Source organism: Pseudonaja textilis, chromosome 1, assembly GCF_049901715.1.
Source record: "Pseudonaja textilis isolate UNSWEBS1 chromosome 1, rPseTex1.2, whole genome shotgun sequence".
Classification (NCBI taxonomy): Eukaryota; Metazoa; Chordata; class Lepidosauria; order Squamata; family Elapidae; genus Pseudonaja; species Pseudonaja textilis.
The window spans coordinates 228,524,644-228,552,023 of NC_141990.1; the positions used below are offsets into that span (position 1 = coordinate 228,524,644).

At 39.4% G+C, this 27,380-nt stretch overlaps 1 protein-coding gene across 7 annotated transcripts; it reads left to right on the forward strand.

Annotated features, from left to right (window-relative positions):
- Positions 1-2: 2 nt before the first annotated feature.
- Positions 3-27,380, forward strand: INCENP (inner centromere protein). 7 transcript variants are annotated; one of them, XM_087920883.1, is made up of 18 exons: positions 3-122; positions 5,276-5,420; positions 5,937-6,047; positions 10,295-11,052; positions 12,590-12,638; positions 13,335-13,368; positions 15,245-15,341; positions 16,105-16,156; positions 19,144-19,258; positions 19,342-19,476; positions 21,718-21,827; positions 21,917-22,037; positions 23,296-23,418; positions 24,044-24,216; positions 24,412-24,526; positions 24,646-24,741; positions 25,830-25,980; positions 27,057-27,380. In XM_087920883.1, exons 2-18 carry the CDS (start codon positions 5,293-5,295, stop codon positions 27,260-27,262), a joined length of 2,574 nt encoding a protein of 857 aa, XP_087777009.1. In that variant the 5' UTR covers positions 3-122; positions 5,276-5,292; the 3' UTR covers positions 27,263-27,380. The 7 variants fall into 7 exon arrangements, with proteins under 7 accessions (XP_087777009.1, XP_087777012.1, XP_087777014.1 ...); XM_087920886.1 differs by having other exon boundaries at positions 11-83; XM_087920888.1 differs by having other exon boundaries at positions 23-122; positions 5,940-6,047.

Consider the following 27,380-nt stretch of genomic DNA (forward strand, 5'->3'; position numbering starts at 1 on the left):
AAAGCGCCCTGACTAACTCCGTTCTCTGCACGTTTAAATCCAAGGGTGGAAAGGAAAGGAAGAAGAGTCGTTGAATGAGTCCGGTCAGGCTGCAGTAGCAGAGGAACGGGGAAGGGACGCGGGTTCGTGTCAGGTGCATTAGGAGGGGGTGGGGGGGGGGGGTGGGTGTCTTTAACCTTGGCAACTTTAAGACTCGTGGTCTTCAACTCCCAGAATTCCTTAGCCAACATGGCTGGCTGAGGAATTCTGGGAGTTGAAGTCCACGAGTCTTGAAGTTGGAGGACCCCCCCCCCCCAAACTCTCCGCCTTAGAGGGGGCTTTGAAGTCAGATCAAAGCAACGACTGGCTTCGGGGGAGGAAGGAAAACCAACAGACGTTATAGAACCTGCTCAGGAAGGAGTTGCAACTGGCGACTACTCTCTACAACGTCTTTAGGAAGCTGCCCGCTGATCCCATTCGAGGCGTTGCGCTTCCTCGTCACGTAACAGAAGAAGGTGCACTTCGCTTGCTTTTGCTGGATTCCTGTTTTTCGTTCGCACCCCTATCCCTTCTGGGAAAAGGGGGCTTTTGTCGCCTTTTTGTCTGCGCGCTTTCTCAATTAGGTGGGGAAACGGCAAAGTTATTTTGAGAAGGGAGTTGCCGCTCCTTCTTAGCCTCATTAAATGGTTTCTCTTGGGCTGAACTAGGAGAGCAAACGACTTGAAAAGCGAGCTACGGATGGCGGTACTTATTGTAAGGGTCGCGGCAGCAGTAAGTAGGTGGTCGTGGCTGATCTCTAAAAAGGTAATGGGGCCTGATTTAGCTGGAGAAGCCCCAGAAAAATTTCTCGGTTATAGGATCGAATTAGACTGAGGATTTTTTTAAGTAGTGAAGAGCAAGGACAAGCGACTTCCCTGTTGTTGCTAAGGGAGCCTTAGGAATAATAGCTCCAGAGCAGGGGTCGCCAACCTTTTGGATTTTAGGGACCATCCAAATCATAATTTTAAATCCCGTGGACCAGATACCCTGGGAAAATCCCCAATCCCATTTTCCTACCAATCGATCATTCTTTATTTGGGATTGCAGGATACAGTTTCCAACTCCATTCTGGGGGAGGGGGGGGGTAGAGAGACTTTTGGCTTCATGCAAGGAAAGCAGCAGAAGTCTTTCTTTCTCTCCCCCAAACTCTGCCAGAAATGAGTCTTTGTGAGACTTGTCACACCAGTGCAGCCTCTTAGAGCAGGATGCCTTGCAGGATCCCAAAGACTCATTTCTGTCAGAGTTTGGGGGACAGAAAGAAAGACCTTTGCTGCTTTCCTTGCATGCAGCCAAAAGCAGAAGTGGAAAGAAGCAGCCAGGAGAGGTATGTGAGGCAAGTGGGGCAAATTCTCTTGCTCTGCCTTTTCCCCCCTCCCCTCACTACCTAGTGTTTGCAATGCAAGCAATGCAAGCCTTGTGTTCCCACGGACTATGTGGGTGGTGCAGCCTTGTGTTCCCACGCAGCCTGGATTAATTGCTTTGGGCGTGACATTTCTCTGTGGAGCACCAAAATTTTCTCGCAGCGCACCAGTGGTCTCAGCCCACTGCCTGGCAACCACTGCTCCAGAGAGTCAACAGAAGTTGAATTTGTATTACCTGTATAGCAAGTTGAATTTTTGCAATACAGGTAGTCCTCAACTTGTGATCATAAGAGAGTCTCAAAATTTATGTTGCTAAGTGAGACAGTTAAGTGAATTCTGTCCCATTTTATAGCCTTTCTTGCCAGTTGTCAAGTGACTCATTGCAGTTGTTAGTAACACAAGTGAATCTGGCCTCCCCATTGACTTGGCTTGTCAGAAAGGTGCAAATGATGGTCACATGACTTCAGACATTGCAAACTATAATAAATACATGCCAGTTGCCAAGCGTCCAAATTTTGTTCAAGTGACTGTGGCGATGCTGCAACCATTCTTCATAAGCAAAATGTGTCCTAAGTCACATTTTTCAGTGCTGTTGTAGCTTTGAATGGCACTAAACAAATGGTTGTTAAATCACGGACTACCTGTAATTTTCCCTTATACCCAAAGCACTTGTGAGCCTTCCTCCTGTTGAGGAGGATGAAGAGTGAAGTCAAAGCAAAGACATGGCTGAAAAGAGAATCAAATCCCACATGTAAAACAAATCTGGAAAAACTGATGTGGCCATAAGAGCCTGATTGCAATCATGGTGAGGGAGAAAGAACTTGTAGACACTTTGCACAGTAGGTCCAGAAGCACCATATACTACCTAAAAATACCTTGAAAGTAATGCCCATTGTGTTCATGAGACTTACTTCAAAATGGATTTCTATTGGATAGCAAAATGTCAATGATGATTCTCAGATATCCAAGTCATGGTTGTCCCAAAGGTGCTTTTTCAAGAGGCAATTGGATTTTCTTGTTTGTTTGTTTTTTGGAAGATGTTCCACTTTTCATCCAAGAAGCTTCTTCGCTCTGACTGTGTGAGGAATGGAAGGCTTTATACTCCTTGCAGGCAGCAAACAGCCCTCTCAACTGTGGGAGTGGGATAGACATCATCTATCTCTGGTCCTTTCAGCAGTTTCAAGACTCCACACATATTTGCACTACTCAGATGACCCTGAGGACACAGATAAACCTCCAAGGAGCCTCAAGGATTCTTTAAAATAATACAAATGACCAGCTGTCTGCAAGGAATATAAAATCCTTCCATTCCCCACCATCCACTCAGAACTGAAGAAGCTTCTTGGATGAGAAGAAAAACGAAGTCCAGTTACCTCTTGATAAAGCATCTCTGGGACTATTGGATAGCACTTCTTCCTTGATCTATAGTGCAAAACTTTCGTTGTTTCTGCCTTTGCCTTTCCTGTTTCTTAATTAGAAATGTCATTTTTAAATCAGTTATTAAAAGATTTCTTCACTTTCTGATTTCTGCATTATCAGCTACAACCATGTCGCACACACAGAAATCTTTTCCGAGTAACACATACCATTTTTTTCACGAAAATAGGTTTGCCTTTAAATAAGATTAGTCGGAAAAGATGCTGCAAGAATCTTGATTTATTTTTATTTTTGCAACTGAATACTAACAATTAAAACTGTAGGAAGTAGTCCAGGTAATCGGCAGGAGTCAACGCTGACTCGAAGGCACCGCACGACTTTCCTACAACGATTTTGTATTGTAATTAATGAAGTTAATTAATTAATTGAGATTGCCTTGTCTGTGCATTCCGCGCTCGCCCGCCCGCCCCCAAAAAAAAAAAAAAAGCCTGCGTCTAGCAGGCGCCCTTGCGCGCGATTCCTTTTCCTCCAGATGATCCGGAAGCCTCTCCCCCGGAACCGAGCAGGACCTGCCGCTGGGGCGGTCTTCTTTCCTTTATTCGGCCAATAGCAATCCCCGCCTTTTAAAAACTCCGCTTCTGATTGGACGTCTGGCAGCGTGACGCTCTTTGAAATTTGTAGCGGGCGCCACGAGTGGGGCTGTTATGCCGATGTTCCTGCCGCGCCCGTTGCTGGAAGAGAGAAAGAGAAAGATTCGCTCGCATCGCATCTGTGTCGGGTCAGGAGGAAACGGGCTGCTCGTCTCCCCCCCGCGGGAGCGGTGAATAAGCGAGCGGGCGAGCTTTCATGAAAGAAGGACGATCGGTGTCTGTCTGGCTCTTTGCTCGTCAGACGGTGGGGACAGTGGTGGGTTTTACAGCTTTCAAGGCTTCATTTTGTTCTCGTGGATTCAATGGCGAGTAACGGTCAATGTGGAGTGCATCTCCGGAACACGATTCTCTTCCAACATGGTTTCGGTTAGGAATAATAATTGTAGTCCGATATCGCTAGCGGGTTTGAAAAGCGAGTGTTGAAAGAAGGTTGATATCTGAAGTCTGCATTTGCACAGCGCGCTTGACTTGGTTGACGAAAAATCCGCTTTGGGTTTGCATGATGCGTTGAATCGTAATTTCGTAAAAGCCAACGGCTGCTGGGACCCTATCATGGATTTTAGATATACTGCTGTATAACCAAAGTTACACCGAACCAAGTTTGCACGTGCAAATATTGCATCTAGATCTAGATATTGGTTGTTTTTGTGCAAATACAGTCTAGGGTGTTGTTATTCCACCCAAATATCCTTCCAAATGGTCTGTAACGTGGAAAAGAATATGAGAAAGTACCTGCTTCTGACGAGATTACCCTTGAAGGATGTTTTGATGGGTTTCACTTTTAAGTTTTTGGCCAGGTTGTTTTGTCAAGATGGACATCTTGCAGAACACCACAGTATTATATTTAAAATTTCAGCTCCTGGTAATTAGGTTTCCATACCAATCAGTTGTCAGCTCAGCCAATTAAATCATATTTTGCTTCATTTGTTCATTGTCAAGCTCTGCAGGTTGAGTTGTATCCTTGGGTTATAATCAACTTAGAAAAGGGATAGGGACACTTAGGGAAAAAAAGACCATCTATGTGCAGCAAGAGGAAGTGCTGTCAAAATGTATTCTGGAAAGTAGAATATTTGTTTTTTGGCCAGTCATAATGTCAATTAAAATATTTCCCATTTGTTGGGGAAGCAGTCAATTTGTTTTAATGTTTTAAGAAGTTGCAATTCTACAGCATTTGAAAACCTGTAAATTATACAGTATATATTTTATAGTAAATGTTAATATTAAATATTAATATTATAAAATTACACTCAAGTGCTTTGAAACTTATCAAATTTGGTACTCAACACATGAAAATTTTGTCCTGATACTCATTGTTTGTTTTGTACTCAATGCACAAGCTAGAACTTGTTATTGTCAAGCTAGAACTTTTGTTGTTGGCTGCCTTATGATTCACTATTATTGCTTATGGGAAAATATTTGTTTGGTACTCATAATTTTTGATGCTCCTCACACCTCCCACAAGGAATTAACAGTGAGTACCAAGGTACCACTGTACATTTAAAATTGATGAATGTATTTGTAAACAGATTTTAGTTTTAAGGTTACTTGAGCTTGGGTGATTCTGAGGAAAAATATCAAATTTGACAATATTTTACAATTATTAGTGTTTACTTATTTATTTAAGCATTTAAATGGCTGCTTAACTAAGACTAGGGGATTCCCGATAGTGAACACAAGGAAAAGAAAGAATGTAATATTAACCAAAATTAAGTTACTAAACAATATGACTAGAATTGTAAGGTCATATGGAATTTGACAAAAGGTTACTTTTTGGAACTTTACATTGAAAAATGCAATTTACAGCATCTTAAAATTTACAGAATGTTTTCTGTGACTTTATCCAGCAATTGTTATTGTTGTGTTTTGCAGGCTAAAACATATTAAATATGTTGAATCCTATGGCATTAGAAGAGGCGGCAAATAAAAAGCTCAAAGAATTTATCCAGAATGTTCATAATAGAGATAGTGTATGGATGGATGAGATTCTTGAAGAAGCTATCAAGATGTTCAAAAGGTAAGAGAACTAACAAATTGCTAGAAATGGTACTAAAAAGGTGGTGGGGTAGTGGTGTTTCCACCTACCTATCCAAACAATAATAGCTCCCAGAAACTCTTCAATCTCAAATTCTTAATGTAAATCTTTATAAACAAGAGGAGAAAATCATTGAATACAGGAAATGATTTTATCTATATTCAAATTAAACACATATAAAAGTAAGTAGTTTTGGTCCTGACCCTTTGTTCTTACTCCTAGTTATTGGTCATTGGCTTCTTCTAATTTTCAAAAAAGGTGCTAACACACCAACCAGCAGCCTTTGTGGAAACAGATCACCAAATGGCTCTCTTGTTCAACCATTATAGTATGAATTGGGTGTTTTTCCTTTTTTAAGAAAATGTTCAATCCTATACTGAACAAAATTGAATCTGAACAATTAAATTAGTGGTCAGCAAATATCCTAGGAAAAATTGACGGGATTTTTAATAAAGGCATCTATCAAATATGCTTAAATTGGTATTTCTTTTGTCAAAGTAGTAGCTTTGATGGAGAACCAGAGCTGATGCCAAAAACCCCATCTCAGAAAAATCGTAGTAGAAAGAAATGTATCTCTTCTATTAAGAATGATCGACTTGCCACAAGAAGGTAGGGTTTCTGTTTCATGTTTGAAAATATGTGAATGTTTACGTTATATGTACAGTTCCAATTGATATTTGGATCTGGTATACGTGAAGAACTGTCTCACCCCAATGAGATTGGCCTGCCCCACCCTGTGCCAGCAAAGAATTAGAATTCCTTTATTGGCCAAGTGTGATTGGACACACAAGGAAATGGTCTTGGTGCAAATGCTCTCAGTATACATAAAATTAAAGATATGTTTGTCAAGAGTCAAGAATCATAAGGTACAACACTTAATAATAGTCATAGGGTACAATAAGCAATCAAAGGGCATCTTGCTCATCCCATCAGGCAAGGAATTTTGCCTGGTGGGATCCAGGAGAATAGCCTTCTCTGCCGTGGCTCCTGCCCTCTGGAATATCTTACCTCCTGAGGCAAGATTGATTCTCACGCTCTTCCAAGGCTTAAGATGTGGCTCTGCCAGATGGCTTGGAGAATCAATGGGGGCGCTTCACACTGAAGGTGGTTGACTAATTAAAATCTAATCCCACCTCCTCCCCATCTGTCCAGCTCCCTCTTTTGCCCATCTTTTCTTAATGATTTTATCAGCTGTGTTATTTATAATTGATGATTTAAATTTTTTAAAATGTTTTTATGTTGTAACCCTCTCCTCCCCGAGTCATTGGACACGAGATTGGCAGCAAACAAATTGCATAATAAATAATTATGGAAAATGTTAGGATTAGGAGTACCTAGAGTGAACTGAATAAATTTATCATCTGGGAATGGTTTACAAATGCTATAAACTTTAATACTTTTTAATGGGACAGTTTATGGCTTACAAGACAAAGACATAGTACCTATCTGCATCTGTAAATAAGTATATTATGATCTCATAATTATTAGTCCTTGCTCTGAAATCACTCCTATCTGATACTAGGATATGCTGTCTAAATGGACAGTGGGAACAGGAGCAGAATCTTGGTGTACCTGTAGAAATCTCCATAGATAGAAATTTATTGTTGATTTGCAGTTCTGAATATTCAGCATAATTGTATTCTAGGTCTTCGATCCACTGAGTTGAAGGCTCCCTGTTACTTGGGAGTTTTCAAGATTGGAATCTGCCTACGATAACCTCGAACTGACAGGTTTTGCACACACACCCCTCCCCAATTGAATTCAGTTGTAACCAATTTTAAAGATGCTTGTCTGATGTACTAAAATATCTGTGGTGTGTTTGCATGAGCCAGAGGATCTTTGGAAGATCCAGCGTTTTGTTTCTTTTTCCCTGTCCTCTTTATAAATCTTGCAGAGCAACCAGTCCTTTATTTTGATCACTATTTTTTTTAAGTGGACATGTTGAGAAAATCAAGATACTTCAAATTATATGGATTATAGATTCATAATGAAATGAGCTTGTGTATCTTAGGGAAAATAAGCCAAACAGATATAATGCTTGGGGATAAGAAACAACTTGCCACAATCTCTGAAGACAGACTTAGCAAACTTGTGCAGGCTAGTTCAGATCTTTGGAATTTTGAGCCTAGGAATTCAGCTTGTGTTCTTGCATGCCTGAATTTTCTTTTGCTTGTAAGGAACTTGAAACTATGCACTCCTACATTGGTACAGAAATATGTGCAGTCTCTAGTGTTGAAAAGGAAAAAAAAAATCTGAGAAGATGGCATAGCTACCGTGGTTTCCCAAAAATAAGACCCTGTCTTATATTTTTCTGAAAATAAGGCACTTGGCCTTATTTTGGGGAGATTTTATTATTTTGGGGTGCAATTTGGGGGTGGCAGGTGGGGCGGGGGAGAAGCTGGACATGCATCTTACCGGACTTCCAGCCCTGACACAGTTCTCGCCATTGTGTGCAGAGAAAAAGTTGTACCATTAAAAAAAACTTAGTGAGTTCCAGGAGTTAATTGATTGAACTTGTGAGAACCTGTTTCCCTGCACACAATGGTGAGAAACGCAAGGGAGCTGTAAGTCAAGTAAGACGGCAAGAGACATCTTCTCCCCTTCTCTCTGGGCATGGCAGGGCTTCCTGCCCCTTGTTTAGCCACCCACCTCCTTTATGGATGCAATTTGGGGGGTGGGGCAGGTGGGGAGGGGTGGGGCAGGGGAAAAGCGAGACACATGGAGCAAGACGGGGCTCCTCTTGCCATCTCTTCTCTCCCCCCCCCCACCCCCCTTTGGAGCAGGACTCTGCTTCTGCTTTTGGCTGCATGCAAGGAAAGCAGTAGAAGTCTTTCTCTCCATACTCCGCCAGAAATGAGACTTGTGCCACCGCCGCATCAAGCCTTGCAGAGTCTGGCTCCAAGAGGCGGTGCTTTTCACCGCCGTGTGCAGGGAAACAAGTTGTACCATAAAAATAAAAAAAACCTTGCGAGTTCAATCAACTCCTTGAACTCATGAGAAGTTTTTTTTTAATACAGTTGAAACAGGACAACAGCAAAGATACATGAGTTGTGTTATTTATTTATTAGACTTGTATGTTGCTTATCTTGCCTAGGTAGTCATCTTTCCCTGAAACTGACCTCTCAGGATAATAAGCCCGGTTGGCTTTTTGAACACATGCACTACAATAAGCCCCGCCCCCCAAATAAGCCCTCTCCCCAAATATTACAAGGTACAGCTTGTTTCCCTGCGGTGAGAAACGCGATGGAGCTGGAAGTCAGGTAAGATGGCAAGAACATCTTCTCCTCCCCCTTGCCAGGCAGGGCTTCCTTCCCCCTTGCTTGGCCACCCACTCCCTTTATGGATGCGATTTGGGGGTGGCAGGTGGGGCGGGGGAGAAGGGAGATGCACAGAGGACTGGCAGCACGTGCAGTTTAATATTTGGGGAGGCTTATTTTGCCGGGGGGGGGGGGGCTTATTGTAGCACATGCGTTCAAAAACCCGATTGGGCTTATTATCCTGAGAGGTCTTACTTTCAGGGAAACACAGCTACTTAGGCAAGATAAGTGGCATATAAGTCTAATAAATAAATAGCACAACTCATGTGTCTTTGCTGTTGTCCTGTTTCAATTATATGGAACTGTTTCTTGAGTGTCAATGGAGCTGGTCATACATTAAAACATGCAAAATAAGATGATAATTGAAGGCTGCATTGATTTCTTTGTAATAAAAGCATATGAAATACAACGACCCTGATGAGCAAGAATTGCTTTATATGGAATAATAGCTTATTATAGGTTATTTTTAAATGTAATTATTTGGAGGAAATATGAACTGATTCTAGGGAACTCAGCAGTCACAGAGGGGCTTTTAAAATATTTCATTAGCTGCTGCACTTAACTCACAAAAATCAAACTCATCCCCCCCAGATAAGTGGTTTTCATTACAATTGTACAATAGCCAATTTCTTTTAGGCAACACGTTTGAAAAGTAGTTTGCTTTCCGCAATTAGGCATTTCAAAATGATGCTTGGAATTGTGTTTCAAAGTTGATGCCCAACTTTCATAGGGATATATTAAGAGTCTCCCCACCCCACCCCAGCATATCTCAAATTCTGATCCAGCCAATTTTTGAACTTGATTTTCTCTCTCTCTCTCTCCCTCCCTCCCTCATTATGGAAGACAACATGTTTGGCTCATGCTCTCTTGTTCAGAAAGATTCTTAAGTCTTTTAGTATACTCTTCACGCCCAGATGATTTGCCATTACTTATTCGTTATAAAATATTGTGTTGTTTTTAATGCTTGGGATGATCTGTTTTTGATTTGCTTCCTGTTCATTGATTAGAGTTGCTCAGATTGGGACCATCTATGTATTCTGAAAGATAGCTAATATCTCTGATCACAAAGCATACAATGGCTAATGAAATGCCTTCTGAGCCCAGCTGTTGGCCAAAAAGAGAAGATTTTGGTATTTGCAAACACTACTCCATCAAAAACGCTTTGACTTCCATTAGCCCTTTTAAAGGAAGGCAGTTTCTTAGAGCTCATTGATTGGGTAGAGTCTGCCTACTAGATTATGTAATACTAAATGGCTTTTATGATTATGATGTGTTTTCTGTTCAGTAAAATAGTGTTCGCCATAATTTTGAGGAAATGTTTTAAAGATTGGCTTTATTTTTATTTCTTTATTTGTATCCCACCAAAGGTCACTCTCTCAGATCAAAAGATCAGCAAAATGTTTTGCATAGTTAATTTTAGCAAACTGCCTACTCTCAATTGTTTTTATTGTGTGAAAAAGTAAGTGGAGACTTGTTCTGCCTCACTCATTAAGTGCTGGTTTTGTCATTGTGCACTTAACAATATGTTTCTTTTACCAGATCATCTAAAAGAAACGGTGCCCGAATAAGAGCTTCAAAGAGGATCTCCCAAAATGTGCAGCACAAAAAAGAATTAGACATTCAGAAAGCTGAACTAGAGAACACCTCTCCTTGTGTTCGTGTAACTAGAGCACAGGCTGCCAGGTCTTTCAGGTCTCTCTCAGTTGCTGCTGTTAAGAATCCAGTTATCGATTTAGCCAAAGGGAGGATACCTCTAGTAGAAATTAGTGCCAATGAGAGGCGCAGTGCAGAAGGGCAGATAGAAAAAACACCACCTCAAATAGCAAAGGTTTCCATAAGCCATAATTTGTCTCCATCACCTGTTAAGAGATCAAAAACCCTGTCTGAAATGTCTATGATTATAATCCAAGACACTCCTGAGGAAAAGCTAAAAAAAGAGGTGGGACGGACAGCATGTAAGTTGAAGATAGCAAATGTGTCTCTCTCCAAAACTATTGAAAATGAAGAGCCCCGCACTGAAAAATTATGTCCACAGCAACAAGAAGATAAGCCACTCTCTGAACCCAAAGCCACTTTGAACTTAAATGAATGTCCACAAACGCCTACTGTCTCTAAAGGAAGCCGTCGCTCAGTGCGCCGAAGCCTGATGGGCAGAGCCTCCACAAGCTCTAGAGCCTCTCTGGCCAACAGATACTCGCTAAGTACTAAAAGGGAACAAATTGTCTTGAGGCGCAGTAGCAGGACTGTATCCAAACAAGAATCTATCCAGCAGTCACCTGTACATATGCATGTAAATAGTAAGTTTTTTTTCTTTTCACTTTGTAAGTTTCCTGGCTATCATTCCAAGCGTGGTTCTTTCAGAGGATATAATTCAAAATAACTTTCCCTATCAAACTATAAAAACACTACTTTTAAAGAAGTTCAATTTAAAAAAAAAATTATATGCAGTTTCAAACTAGATACGAGCTACTTTGGTGTAGTGGTTAAGGCATATGGGTAGAAACTATGAGACTGAGTTCTAGTTCCATCTTATCTGGGTAATTTGGGCCAATCAAACTCTCAGCCCTTGGAAGTAGGCTATGGCAAGTCCCTTCTGAAATCTTGCCAAGGATACTGCTATTTCAGACAGACTAGCCCAGGCAGTTGTCTGGAGTCAAGGCTAACTCAAAGACACATATCCCTCCCAAAACAGTTCTAGTTTAAGAGTGAAAGTGTTTAACACAGCATGGTTTATTTAAAGTCTAAGGTGTTTTCAAAACTCCTTTAAAATGTCCCTAGAGGGAACTGATTTAATGAGATTGGGGCTACTCCAAAGAAAAGTCCCTCATTCTAATACCTCTCTGCCACACTGACCTTCATGAGGGTCTAGTAAGTGAGCATTCTGAAAATATCTTGTTTTTAAATTTTAACACTTTTATTGATTATGATAATTGTATTGAGTATTTATTGATAGTTTTATCATTTTGTATGCCACCAGAGTCACGTGTTTGTGAGATGGATAGCTATATGTATTGGACAGATAAAGCACACCTGAGTTAGCATAATATAGCTGATATTCGCAATGGAGAGGCATCTTAACTGGAGAAAGTTCATTCTTATAAACCACTTTTCTTTTAATATACACATAGTCTTCAGCTTAAGACTACAATTGGAACTAGAATTTGTATCATAAATCATTGTAATCATAAACTGAATCTGACCCAATTTTAGGACAATTTTTACAGCAGTTGTAAAGTTAATTATAAGGTTATTAAGTTAATCCAGTTTGTCAAATGGTGGGTTTTTCGCTGGAAAACAGCAAACCAAAAAGTTGCAAACTGTGACCATGCGACTGCAGAATGCTGCAACAGATGTAAATATGAGCCAGATGCCAAGTGCCTGAATTGTGAACATGTGATGGTGAGGCTGGTATGATGGTTATAAATGCAAGTGATTTTCTCCAAGGCCATCATAACTTTGAACCATAGTTAAATGCTTGTAAGTCAAGGACCACCTTTAAAGTTGATCCTTAAAAATATATCAGAAGCTAACTGGCAAAAGTATTTAAAACTTTAAAAAGCCAGTAAAAGAATATTTTAACAAATCAACATTCATAAAGGAAATTAAAATGCACTCAATATATATAGCTCAAATTTCTGGTTTGAAAAAAAAAGTCTGGTCTCAGATAGAATACACATGATGTGCACTGACAATAAAGGTTTGAAATTGAAATTGAGTTACCTTTTGGCCTGAGTGCTGCTAAAATGCAGTAGAAAAAAGATATGTTTGTAGTCGCTGTGTTTTATTTTAATGGTCTAGCTTATGTTGTGGATAAAACGTTATTTGTGCTTTCAGCTGAGGCTATTACAGAAGAGTTTCCTGATAAAGAAAGTACTGAATCCAGGTAAGCTGATTTCAGTTGAAGAGGTTTTGTGAAAGTAATAACTTCTTGATTGAAGACAGTAGTTTAATATGGAATGTCTTTGATAAGCAATTAATTTAATTTAATCATTTTGATTCATTTATTATATGTCGTCGAAGAGATGCTCTTGCATGAACAAAAGTAAATAAAAATAAATACCGGATAAAACAACAAAAGAAAGAATTGGTGGAAACTATATCGCACAAAAGCAAATCACTTCTATTTTCCTTATGTAGAGTAACTGAAAGAGGAACAAGACATTTGAATACTGCCTGTGGTACTTAGAGCTTGCTTTTCACACATAGCAGTCTTTCAAATTTGTTCACAAGAGTTTCTTAGCTTTTCTACAATCAAAGCTACTCAAAATAGATATATCTTCATGCTTGTGTGGCAATTTAATTATTCTCCATGAAGCCTAATGTACAGTGATGTATGTCAGTGGGGTCTGGAACACCCTACATAGGTTGCTTTGGTCTACTTCTGGTTTGGAATCTTAATTCCAAAAACTGCAAATCTTTGAAAAACAAAATCTAGATAGAGAAAAGTTTTATCACCGATTAAAGAGTAACAGACTTTTCTAGAATCTGTGAGCTTTGTACAGTCTTTATTAAAATCTTATTATTAAAATGAAATCTGTAGTAAATCAATATATATATATATTCTTTTTTTCTCCCATAGAGCAACGTTAGATTCTATGTCTCATCGTCAGAAGGTAAGTTAAAATAGATGTTTATAAAAGCATGCTGATGTAAGCAGAGCATTCCTTCATAAAGTATTAATCAGCCACGATAGAATGTATAACTACTTCAAAGGGTCATTCTAACTTCTAATATAAGCCTGCCAAAAAAGACTTTTGAATGGAAGGGATTTGCTGTCATTAACAAACATTGGATCACTTTTGAATGCTTTGTTCTATCCTTCTGTCTACCGAACTGCATTTTGGAACTTCCTGGATAATTTCTAACTTTACAGAGAGAGAGAGAGAGAGAGAGAGAGAATTTTCTGTCCCTAGGAACTACATCTATAATAATGATAACAACAATAATAATAATATATTGTCAGTATCTGTATTGTATAGTATCTATAATACTACTGGGACTATATTCAGTGTCCCATATCAGAGCACATGTTAAATTTCAGGTGGCCATTTATAAATGTATTTTCTTAGTGTTTCCAAAGGAAACAATTGCTTCATTGTTAAATGGCAGAAGGTTGCCTTTTTATGGTTGGTACTATATATACTTATTAAATTTATGCACATAAATGTGTATTCATACAATATATATTCATGTGAGCTTGTATTATGGGATGAGAAAATTTATAAGCGACTTACTCTTGGCCAAATGTAATACTTCCTTGCATACAGCTTTTGTGGCCAAGCCTTGAACATTTTGTTCTCGGAAGTAGGAACCTTTAGTTTGTATTGTAGTATTCATAATTGGTTACATTGACCTAATAATAGAGAGTTGTATAATCTCTTATATGAACTGTCGTACAATAAAAATAACTATTCCTGTTTGGAGCTTTACATTCCTAAGTGATTTTACTATTTTTATATTGTTTTAAAGCAGCTTGTATTAAAGTGACATGAACATTATATTTGTGACTGTCTAATTAAAAAGTTCTTTGTTTATTAATCTCTATTGTCACAAAGAATATATCAATTATATCATGGGAGCCTTATGATTCTTGCTAGTGTCAGATCATCTGTAAAACAAACATTTCTAAATCTACCAAACTTAACCTGCGGTGCTGTAGCTTGCCAGTGGCTAGCAGAGCTGGCAGCAGAGTGGGACATTGAGGATGTTGGGGAGAAACATGGGCCAGTCCTGGAGGCTGAGGAAGGCTCGGACGAGGGCTCTGCGTCAGAGGCAGAGATGGGGCCAGGGTAGTCTGGCAGTTATCAGTTGCCTTCAGAATCAGACAACAGTGAGGCAGTGGAGCAGCTAAAGACGGTTCCCGGCTGCGCATGTGCAGAGCTGCCGAAAGAAAAGAAAAATTACGAACTTAGGGTCCATGTGGGAGTAAAGCCACAGGTGGACAGTGAATGCCCCCCATAGGGTTAGGGTTAGGAGCAAAAGGGGAGGGGGCTTTTGCAGGAAACAATTAGTTCGTTGCAGCAGTGTGAAGATCTGTCTGCATCTCAGAGACTCTGTGCCGAGTCCTTCCTTGTTAGCACTGTGTTTGAAAATATTTACTTGGCAGCTCTCCAAGCTAGATAAGGTCTGTGCTCCTAGTTACATCCTTGAAAGACTGTTTGCCAGGCCTTTGGTTGAAAGTGAATGCAAGACATTCACCTTTGTTTAATACAAGGGGTTTTGCTGGGACAAAGAGTCTGGTTGGTGCTTTTTGGGGGAGCCTAGGTCAGAACATGGTGAAAACTTATAAAATAAGAATTCTCTTGCCACTTAAGCCTCATTGATTTTAGTGGGTGAAGCATAAATTTCAATAAAAGAAATTATATTACTACATTCAGTTTGGAAATATCCTAAATTTAGGTTGAACCATTAAAGCATTAACTCAGTCAACTAATACTTCTATGTGATTTGCTTGGAAAGCAGTTCAAAATATGATTACCTTTATCATAGGTTGATGAAAATCTCAACAAATCCCTTCATTCTAATAAGACTGTTTTGCCAGAGAGTCCCCAGTCCAAAGAAAAACAGCATAAAGGAGACAGGGAAGGTCAGTATATTGACTAAGTAGCAAAAATAGCCAACTTTGAAGCAGATGGAACATGACTAAGGAATACAAAACTTTAACCATATTTATTCAGTACTAATCCAATTATTTGAGGGCAAGTTTAATAGCAGTAATAGTTTTAATAAGGGTTTTCTTTCAGGGGGGAGGAGAATCAGCCATTTTCCATTGGTAGTCAGATTTAATTTATACACTGCATTTTTGCTTTGTGAAGTAAAGTGCCTAATTAAAAAAATTAAAGCCAGAACACTATAAAAAGCTAATACAAATTAAAATTAAAAATGTCACTCATGCCTTACTTCAGGGGCGTCAAGGCCGGCGGTCCGAATCTGACCTGTGGGATTGGCTGGAAATATCAAATGACCAGGCCGCAGTTCCTCTGCAGCTAAAATGGGCTGTGTGCGCCCCTCGGTGCCTCGTTTTCACCCTCCATGGCCTGCAGCACTCTGCTGGCCAAATGGCCGGCAGAGTGCTGCAGGATGGGCATGTTTTGGAGAATAGTTGTTGGGTGTTGGTGAATGCTGGTATCTCACTCAAACATGGTAGCATGTCACCTTTGATGGCATGTCACGGGTTTGCCATCATTTAGTTTACACTAAACTTGTATTTTCTATAAAAATAAACTACGCATACGAATATTCTGCCCTGATAATTGACTGCTTATTTATTTTCTGATGAAAACAATTTTGCTTCTGCCTAACTTGGCCAAACCCTTGAATGCTCATCCTCTATTTTTCTTTTTATGCAGAAGACAGCTCTGAAATGAGTGATGAATTACAAAAGCAGCCTCTGAGTGCCCGGTATGTTTCTTTACCTCTTTTTGACAAAAGCTATGAAACACTGATTTAGGGAGGTGGAGGAAAATAAGAAAAGAAACTTCTCTACTTTGTTCTTTGAGTATAGAAGGTAGCCAGGGTAAGTAAAGATAGCTGAAAATGTAAAGGATCTGCAGATCTTAATCCTGAAAGTCAAAAAGCAAACTGGAAAAAATGGGATTAATTTTTTTTTAAAGAAGACAAAAGTAATTAACAATAGGTACAGCAACCAGCCTTAGAATTAACAATGAAAATACTGAAGTAGTGGGTAGCTTTTTTCTTTCAGGATCAACCTTCAACAGTAAAGACACAAGCAATCAAGAAATAAATTGAAAACTAGCACTTGGTAGTTTAGCCACAAATACTTTGAAAAAGATATTCAAATGCCATATATATCAATACTATAAAGATCAAAATCCTGCAGGCCATGGTATTCCCTGTGACACTCTGTGGAAATCAAAGCTGGAGTCAAAGCTGGACTTCCAAAAATACCATGGACAGCCAAGTAAAACAGATGGTTGGATCATTGAACAAATCAAACCAGAGTTATCAGCTCACTGGAAAAAAGTAGTGCTAAGCATGGTGAAATAGGATGGCCAGCAGCAAGAAGGATGGATTCAGTTACAGTGGGGATGAGTGCACCATTGGGACATTTGAAAATTAAAAATTGACTCATCTAGAACAGCGGAGAGGGGGCTATAGGAGGAAGTTTTTTGTGGATTTTAGTTCTGTGTTTAACAATTCTTCCAAATAGACTAGTGTCTAAACTTCTGGACCTAGGTCTTTCTAATTCAATCTGCCTTTGGATTATGGATTTCCTGTCTGGCCACTCACAGAGGGTCAGATTAGGTAATCATACCTCTTCAGCCCTTATTCTTAACACTGGTACACCACTGGGTTGCGTGTTGAGTCCCTTACACTACACTCCTTATGTGCATGACTGCATTCCCACTCACGCTAATAATACTATTGCTAAATTTGCAGATGATACAACAGTGGTGGGACTTATCTCCGGGGGGTTCGGGGATGAGTCTGCCTACCAAGATGAGGTGGACCAGTTGCTTTCGTGGAGACAATACACCAATAAGACCAAGGAGCTTATACTGGATTATAGAAGGAACAGATCAAACATCCAGCCCTTGCTTATCAATGGAGACCGAGTGGAGCAAGTGGCCAGTTTTAAGTTTCTGGGTGTTACCCTAAAAGAGGACCTGACCTGGGGTGCCCACATTATAGCCCTAGTCAAAAGGGCCCAGCAGAGATTATACTATCTGAGACTTCTCAGAAAACAACAACTGAATGAAAAACTGCTGGTGACCTTCTACTGTTGCACCATAGAGAGCATTTTAATATACTGCACCTGTGTATGGTTTGCCAATTGCACAGTGGCAGATAGGAAAGCACTCCAGAGGGTAAACATCATTGTTCAGAAGATCACTGTTTGCCCTCTCCCCTCTTTGGAAGAGCTTTATAGCTCCTGCCGTAAGAAAGTTCAAAACATTCTCAAAGATCCATCGCATCCTGGGCACCCTTTTTTTGAACTATTACCATCCGGAAGATGGTACAGAATAATAAAAACAAGGACAAATAGGCTGAAAAACAGCTTCTATCCCAGGGCAGTAGCTCTGTTGAATTCTGCTGTATAATGCAGTGTTGGTGTGGTGTTTGGGGCTTCCGGTTCAATGTGTGAAGGATGAAAGATGTGTGTTTGTGTTTATTGTCATGGTCATGGTCATGATGTGCACTGAAGATGGTGTTTGATTTCGTTGTACGAGGTGCAATGACAAGTAAACTAAAACTAAAAGACAGGTTAGAGATAGATTGTCATGAAGAAAAATCTATCACTGGTTGCTAGGAGTTAAAAACAATTTGATGATAATCATGGTAAGGTTTAAATATTTGTAGCTAATTACAGGGAATTGTGTGATTTAATATCAAAGGCTGTATTCCTTCCCAGTTCTTCTGTGTGCTCAGAACAGATGCAATCCTTTTCCCCAAACCTTGTTTCAAGGATTTTGAAACTTCTCTGCTTTCAGAGCATTGTAATCTTAAGTTTGATAGGAAAAAAGGCTGCACAGTTTCTTTCTGTTTTCCTTGCCTCTGTTTCTCACAGCATCCCCCAGTGAAGTATGTGATGTAGCAAACCCACAAAGAAGAAAGCTCAGCAGGTCCAAGTCACAGGACAAAAAAAGAGTCATTGGTTTCAGGCCAAGCTATTGAGGGAATTCCTGCTGCTAGTCTTCCCAGCCATCTGCGCAAATACTAACTAAGAAATGATCAGCAGAAGCCTCCCACAGAGCAGTCCCTCCAGGGATTCAATGGAATCTTCTACCAGCTTCCAGCCAAAATAATCCAGTGGTGCCTCTATGTACCCCCTGCCAAGGTGGGCTTCATGTAGTTTTTCAGATGTCAGTGCTCCACATCTCTCAGTATGCGTTACCTTTGCTTAATGCTGATGATAGTTAGTATTTAATAAACTCTGCAGGTTATTCTGCATCCCAGACATGTGGAAACTACTATCAGGAGCCACCAGTGGGAGAAAAGAACAATAAGTGCAACCTTTGCAGATGGTTAAAACCAAAGGGGGCTTTTCTGTTCTTTGGAAACATCAAGAGAATTTTCTTGGAAAAAGGGGGAAAAAAATCCCTAGAGCCTTAGCATTTAATTTTCCTGTAATATATGGGAGGCAGTTAGTGATCCGCTGCTTAAGTGATAATAATCTTACAAAGACTCTGTATCCTTTCCCCTGTCTGTACCTCAGATTTTAGGTTAAGGGGTTTTAGATGCAGTCTTAAATCCTAAGTAGCTGATCTTGGACTTCTACCTCATTAAATAGTTGCCAAGCAGCTATTTTTGCCCCTGAATCATTTGTGAGTTTAAAAGCCATAGGATATAAAATTTATGTTTCCCACATGTATCTGAAACAAGGAAATGTTAGGGATGAGTCCAATGAGCTCTTTATAATCTTGCAGGAGAAAGCCAAGCTATAAGAGAGCAATTAATGATAGAGATAATGGACAGCCCTCAGAAGATGAGCACTCTCCACCAAGAAAAAAGACACTATCTCCTCAGTGTCCTGCCAGCAAGGTAAGACAAGCGTTATATCCCTGAAAGCACACCCAGGACAAGGGATTGACTTCTGTGGATTGAGAATGTTCTGGGTTTTTCAGGTTGTGCGTCCTTTCAAAACATTCTTGCACACAGTGCAGAAGAACCAGATGCTGATGACTCCTGTCTCTGTAAATCGAAACAGCACAATAAAATCATTCCTTAGGCAGAACACTCCCCTCCGCTTCACTCCCAAGGTAATGTAAAGTACTCTGTATTTAATGACAAAAAAGAGGGGAGGGGCTTCTGAATTGATGGTGGAACTTGCCCCTCCTCAAAAGTTGTAAACATCAAAAGGTTCAGGTTCAAGTTTAGCTAAGAACATAGTCTCACGTTGCATTTATTCTGCTGTTAACCGAGGAGTTTATACAAATGTTCAGTTTGAAAGTCCCTGCTTGGAGCTCTTTGGGTTCAAATAGCGAAAAGCTTTAAAGTACTGTATGATTATATTCAACTGAGTTGAGTTAGTAAAAGAGAGCAAGAATGTGAACAATTGATGGAAGAAACAAGGTTTAAGGAGGACCAGGGTAACTTCTGAACAGGTGAAATTGTTCACCAGTGGGAGCAAGAAAGTCGATAGGCAAAGGGGCCAAAGAGACTGAAAGGCAAACATGGGGTTTGAGAGATGCATTGTTTTGACATTCTGAGCAATGTTTTTAGATTTAACTCTTCGTTAAACTTGAAAGCTCAATAATTTTGCCTCATGCATCAAGTTCAATATTCTTCCCATATGAGTTTCTGGCAGATAGTTCAATCCTTTGCTGCTTCTGGGGTTAAATATCCCAGCAGATTACACTTATTGATTCTAATTCTGAATTAATGAAATGTGTAATAGGGCAGGATCTTATATGAGGCTGTTTTTCAACCCTGTGGTAGGCAAAATATTGAAAAGATTTTCTAAAACCTGAATATATTTATTAACCATTTCTCAATCTTTTCTTTATACAGGGAGGGTTTGTTGTAAGTAACAAGAATGCTCTTACAGTAGGTGCATTTGTGCATAATTAACCCAGTGTGTGTTGTCCAAAGCTGTCCTAACTTGCATAGAGATCTTTTTAAGAGAAGCCCAGCATAGATTCTACTGAAAAATAGATAGTGCACATACATCATTAGAATTGTACTGTTTATTGTGATAGCCTTTAATATTCCAGAATATTGTACATTATTTCATCTAATTCATGTCTCAACTTAGATCCATTTTTTCAAGCTAAAAAAACTATTTAAGCTACCTTTGGATCGCTTCATGTATATTGTTAATAATACAGCTGCTTTAAGGTGTGCAGTGTGAAATGTAAATAAAATACAACATTCATGCTCAGTATTTTTGTACAAGTAGTCCTTGTTTAGCGACTGCCTTCTTTAGCAACTGTCTGCACTTAAAATGGTGGTTTAAAAAATAACTTTATGATCAGTCTTCACATTTACAACGTTGGCAAGTCCGCAGAGCAAAGGAAAATTGAAGTAAAATAACCAGATTTATTAAGCAGAGTTGTGGTTTTGCTTAGCAATCCCTTTACCTAACTGCCTAGTTGTTTCCAAAAGCAAAAGAGCTGCCTATGGGGGGAGGCAGCAAAGGACCGGCCCATGGTACATCTGCCAGCAAAAACGGAACTCAAAAACCCACACACAGCCACCCTGAGCTCCATTTTCACTGGCAGAGCACTCGGGCCACCATAGGTGTCCCCTGACATGAGTGACGTCGAACTGCCCCATCCCCTCAAGTCAAACACAACCCTGATGTGTCCCTCAATGAAAACGAGTTTGACACCCCTGCTGTAAAGGGTGCTAAGACTTAAGTGTGTCATATGTTTCAGGTTTTATCAAAATAGTTTCTTTTTTATGCCAACAGCTTGAAAATTTCAGGAATTTGTAGTGGCAGTGAATATGACTTACAGGAGCAAAGCTGGGCTTGCAAAGAACTATTTAAGCTCCTACATTGCCTCCCCCCCCCCCCTTTTGAAAATTGTGAGTAATTGACACTATTATTTTGCATACACATAAAACATTTTGTTCCTGAAGTAAGGTTGAGTAGAACTCTTGAATATTACCCGCCATTTTCCCCAGGCCTCACCAATCCAGTTGTCTTGATGTTGACTCAAAAATATTTAAGAATACCTATTTCTGCTAGTCTATTTCAGAAAGTTTTTAACAACCCAAATAAAGGGCTCGATCATGATGGTCCAGGAAAAAAATAAATCTTGATGCCCTCAGAAATTTCCCATCTTCCAAATAGGGTGGTTTATTTAGTGTCTGAATCCATTGCAGTTTTACCATGAAATGTGTTTGCGACAGTGGAGAAAGGGTTACTTTTTTGTTGTTGCTAAAACCACAATTCTGCTTTGGACCTTTCACCTCAGGGAGGACTTTAAGTCGCAATAAAAATGGATGCAGCTTTTCATAAGATCCTAAGATGAGCTTCTTCCCTCTATTCTATATAGGAAAAAGAGAGGCAGCGGTTAGAGAATCTGAGGAAGAAAGAAGAGGCCGAGCGACAAAGAAAAAGGAAAATGGAGGAGGAAAAGAAACGGCGATTAGAGGAGATGAAACGGTGTGGATTTGAGTCCTTCTGGCTGTTCCTTTTATATTCTCTCCTGATCTTTTTGACTTTTTTCTAACTGATCCCCTGTGTGCCCTCAGTAAACGTGAAGAGCGCCTTCAAAAGGTGTTGCAGGCTCGGGAGCGAGTAGAGCAGTTAGAGGAGGAAAAGAAAAAACGACTTGAACAAAAGTTGGCTCACCATGAAGAGAAGAATGAGAAGGTAAATGCAGTGAGATAGCTTTGGGGAAAGATGGGATCTCTAGGATACTGCCAGTGTATCTTCTGCTAAAGCCAGGTGAGATTGTTAAAATCATGCTCTCAACTCAGAACTAGTCCTAGTCTATGTACCACATTACTATTTATACCAGATTTTTCAGACTTGTGCAAAAAAAAAATACCACATATAGCTTTTATTTCCTTTTAAAAAAAAACTTGTTTTTTAATCTGTAACAAAAGAGAAAAAGGAAAGAATCCAATACGGTAATAAATGATAATGCAAAAAAGCCAAAAGAATAAAACTAAGCCTTAGAAAGAAGAAAACAGTAATAAAAACAGAAACAACATATACATATTAGAACAATGAAATATGATCATAATCTACTTTTAAATAACAAATTGAACCTTGGCCACACCAGAACCATATTTATCAGATTTCTCACAGCATTGATGGAAAGTAAATTCTATAGCAGGAGTGTCAAATTCAAGGCCCGGGGGCTGGATCTGGCACAGTGCAGGTGCTTAGATCTGACCCACAGGGCCGCCCTGGAAATAGGGAAAGACTGGCTCACAGGGTTGCAGGAGACTGTCCCAGCCAAAAACAGAGCTTGAGAGCCCGTTTTCTCTGGCAGAGCACTTGGGCCACCACAGGCAGCCCCCCCACACACACACACACCATGAGTGACATCATGCTGACCACGTCTACCCTGGCCTCCCAAGGTCAAACAACCCTGATGTGACCCTCGATGAAATCGCGTTTGGTACCCCTGATCTCTAGAAACTTTTAACTCAGGTACAGCAGAACATCTGAGCTACTGCTGTTCCCATGCAGGATAGATTCATGTTATTCATACTTCACTCAGTTCCAAATTTTTCAGAATATAATTCCACATCACATTCATGTTTTGGACTTAGTTCTTTTCTAAGCCGCTGCTGTACAACTCTAGAATCTCTCTTCCTTGTATAGATCATAAGACCTTTTTATGATTCTTACTTCTCTACTTACTCCCAATACTTTCCTACCAAGGTGTTAGAATCATTTTCTAATCATCTGAAGTGAGGAATACATGAAAACTGTAGAAAAACAAAGCACCCTCTTCCCCCATTTTTTCTCAAAGCTGGAAACAAAACTCCCTTCTAGGTGGACACTGCAGCCCTCCTGGATGGAAATACTGCCTGCCCAGTTGGCATAATGTATTATCTGCTCACTGTATGTTTTGAACAGAATATGTTCTATGTACCAGACAAGTTGTGTATTTTAGGTCCGAGAGGAAAAAATTGCAGAAGGCAAAATTAAGAAAAGGGCAATGGCTAAGAAGCTGGAAGAACTTGAAGCCCGGCGCAAGCAAGAGGAAGATGCCCGCAAACAGAGAGCACTGCAATTGGTAAAGTAGAGGTTTGAGGGGCAAAAGCAGTACAGTGGTGGACCTAGGAGACTGAAGAAGGGGAAATGAATGCATTCCTATTTATTATTGATACAATTCTTTTAATTTCTGCTGATTTTGGGTGGTCTTTAGATTAACCAGATTAAATATGTTTATATCATGAGCATCAAGGAAAACCTGGATTATAAAACAGATCTCATCCAATGCAGATTTGAATCAGTCCAAAATCATAGAAATGGGGAAAGCACTTGGATAAGTCATTTGCCTCAGTAGCACCCACATTAGTACAGTGGTTGCAAAAATGCACTAGGAAGATGAAGTTCAATTAGACTTTCTTCCTGTATAGAACTTTTTTCTGAGAAACTGTTCACCACATAGTAAAGATAAACTTCAAAATGTCACTCTGTATAATTGGAAGAATTTTTTAGCTTCTTTTTTTCTTTACAATCTTGCATATTGAGAATTGAGTAGGAAAAAACCCAGGATGCTTCAGGTTCACAATCTCATACGAGATTATGGAAGAGATGTAGCTAGTGTCATGTATGACTTCCCCCTGTCCCCATTGACTCCTCTGATTTTCAGATGAACAGGCTTTCAGTTGGAAAATAACAAGGTCTTTTCCTAGGAGGAGGAAGAACGTAGACATAAGGAATTGATGCAGAAGAAAAGAGAGGAGGAACAAGAAAGAGCAAGAAAGATTGCAGAACAACACCAGGCTGAGCTGGCAAGAGAAAAAGAGCTGTCTGCTAAGAGAGAACTGGAGAAGAAGCAAGAGCAGGAAAAGATCCAGGCACAGCGGTAAGAACAGAGTAGCTGAGCATCCTTCCATGAATTCTCATAAAAGTAGGCATGGGAAAGGTTCTGAGATGCCCAAATATATGATTAATATATGTACCCGACAGCATAGCTAGGACTGCCATAGGGTTCGCGTTAATGATGAAAAGATTGATTGCTTTTCTCTTCAGGTGGTAAATGTAGCATGTTTGCTTGCAGGAAGCACGAACAGCAAGAAAAAGAAAAGGCTGTCCGCTTGCAGAGAGAGGTTTTACAAGCAGCTAAAGAAAAAGAGAGGCTCAGGAAAGAAATGGAAGAAAAAGAGCGGAAGTTGGTAAGGGACTACTCCATCTCTCTGAATGTCTCCTGTTATGTTTGCCCTCCATCCATCTCATCTGTATTCTGTTGAGCAACAGCAATGACCTTTCTCAATGTTGTATGGTATCTTTTTAGCAGGAACAACCGAAGCAAGAGGAACTATTGAAAACAACTTCAGAGGCTCAAGCAAAGGTTGCTAATAAGCAACTGAATGCAACCATGAATATTGAGGTAACCTCAGAACTACCCTGAATAATTAGCAAAAAGTAACAATAACCCTAAATATATGGTCTTAAATATTATATTAGAAAGCAGGCTACTTCTACCAGTCTTAAGATTTGTGAATATTGTGAACCGTGAATATTGAGGTAACCTCAGAACTACCCTGAATAATTAGCAAAAAGTAACAATAACCCTAAACATATGGTCTTAAATATTATATTGGAAAACAGGCTTTAAAATATAGAACAATTTTTAGTAATGCCAATAAAGTAGAATTCCAGTTGTTGAATAGATACATCTCTTTGTATACACCTCTTCTGCTGGAAATTGTAGCTTGGCGGCATCTGGAGTCAGTCACTTTTTATTAGTATTTGTATTTAAAAGGTATAGCTGCCCATCTTATAACAAACTGAGTGGCTCCCAATTAATTATTCTGCAATAAACACAATCTGACACTGAATAAATCAGAATAAAATAGCCTTGGTCCTAAAAACAACAAATACAAATGTTGGCCTATTTTATTGCTCTATGTCATTTTAATATCAAATCTGCTTCTCCCATCACTCCTCCCTCTGTGTATGTGTTGTGTTGTGTGGGGGGATTTTTAGTGTGTCTGTGTCGTTCTGAGACATCCTTTCACAGATTTGGAGAAACTTGGAAGTATCAGAAGTTAAAATCTAAGGAGAGAAAATAAAATTGCTAGAAAAAAATATAGGGATCTATACATTGGGGTTTTTTTTTTTTAAAAAAAACCCTGCTTCCTAGAGCTTATTGTTGGGAAAATAAGACTATTCTAAAAAATTTTTTCTTGAAATAGAAAGGGACTTCAGATCTTTGGGTTATGCTTTACCACAAATGTCCAAAACTGCTTAAAAGGAAGGGAGGGTACAGCTCAGACAATTAGGACTTACTGCTGTAATTGTTGGAAGAACTAGAGAGTTTATTTGGGTATGAGGATGCGTAAGTTATGTGGGTTACTCTTCTGCAAAACAGTGGGAAACTACTAGCAGATATCGTCTGGCATATGCTGCAACTTTTAGTAATTCCAGGATCCAGTTCCAGTGACTTGATTTTGCTGCTGACATTCTTTTTTCTAGAACTCACCTATCTATAATTCATATCCAATGACACCTCAAGGCCCCAAACAACCCAAGATTGATCTAAATGATTATGGAATGGATTTGAACAGTGATGATTCAACAGATGATGAGAGTCAGCCCCGCAAAACCATCCCTGCTTGGGCTTCTGGTACGTTGAAACCCATCTGTGTTCTTTGAATCACATTACAGCTAAGCACTTGCTTAGATCGCCTTAATCCAGTGTTCAGATGTGTGGAAAGTGCAGCTTCTAGAATTGCTAAGAATTCACAGAGACAAAATAGTAACATGCAAAGAGGGTGCTAGGTTGTGGAAGGTTTCCTAGTATTTTATGGAAACTGTTATCACAGAATATGGTAGTTCACCTTTGTATTTAAAAGTGGGAGATAGGTTTACAGAAAACATCTTTATCCTGCATTAGTTTTGAGTGCTGAGCAGAACATCTGTGCTCAGAAGCTGTGTAAGAAGCCATTAGTACTTTGGGAGAGAATGAGATACTGGGCTAGATATAGCCCACTGTAACTTTCGGTAACATGCTTGCTTAAAAACAAATCAGAGTTTAATGCAACATGGAACTGTATTTTTTCTAAAGATCTGGGCTACTAAAAAATGTGAAAATTCTGTGTAATGTGACAGTATGGTATTCATGATGTATTTGAAAACCTGACATAGTCTTTTAAATGTGGTGGTTTACCAGTTTGTCTTTTTGCACACTTTGTGAATATATTTTAAAAATGTGCTAGGAAGCAGAATTTCTTTTTCCTGCTGGTTTAATAATGGTGACTTTTTATTTTTAATATAGAAAAAATACTTTATAGAAATAGCATAAATATATTTCAAATAATTTACAATTACATTCTATATAGGATGTTCATCTCTCTTATGGGCCAAATCCGTTAAGTATATTTTGACAGGTAGATTTCACTGCTTCTAGCAGGAATCTATAATGGTCCAAAAATATTTCAGGAAGGAAATGGTTTGTTAACAAAATCAAGATCAATTCTAATTTCAGGGTGGTTTTTTTTTTTTTTTTATTTTAAAATGTTCATAATTGTTGCTACTGTCTTTTGTATGTATTTGAATTATGAGGAAAGAAGACCATTTCCTCTGAGATTGGGGGAAATGTATCTGGGAATCTTGGGAATCCTTGCTGTGCATTTTAAGAACTGAAACCTCACAATACAAACCATCGATGGCATTCAATATGTTGATTCTTCCCTCCCTTAGGAAATCAACTAAGCCAAGCAATCATGCATCAATATTATAACCCACCAAACACCCAAGCACTCTTTGGAGTAGTGAAGAGTCCCAAGTTGGAAGAAATCTTCGATAAGAGCAAGCCACGTTATTTCAAGCGCACAAGCTCCGCAGTGTGGAATTCCCCACCTTTCCAAGGGGGCAAATCTCTGTCTTCTGCCTTCAAGAGGTTCTGATGCCTGTTCAGTCTAATGTGTTTCTGGATATGTTTGTCAAAGGAGAACATGAGTTGCTTTTTAATAGTGTTGTACACTCTTTCTTTTATCCATATTAATAAATTTTATACTCCTATAA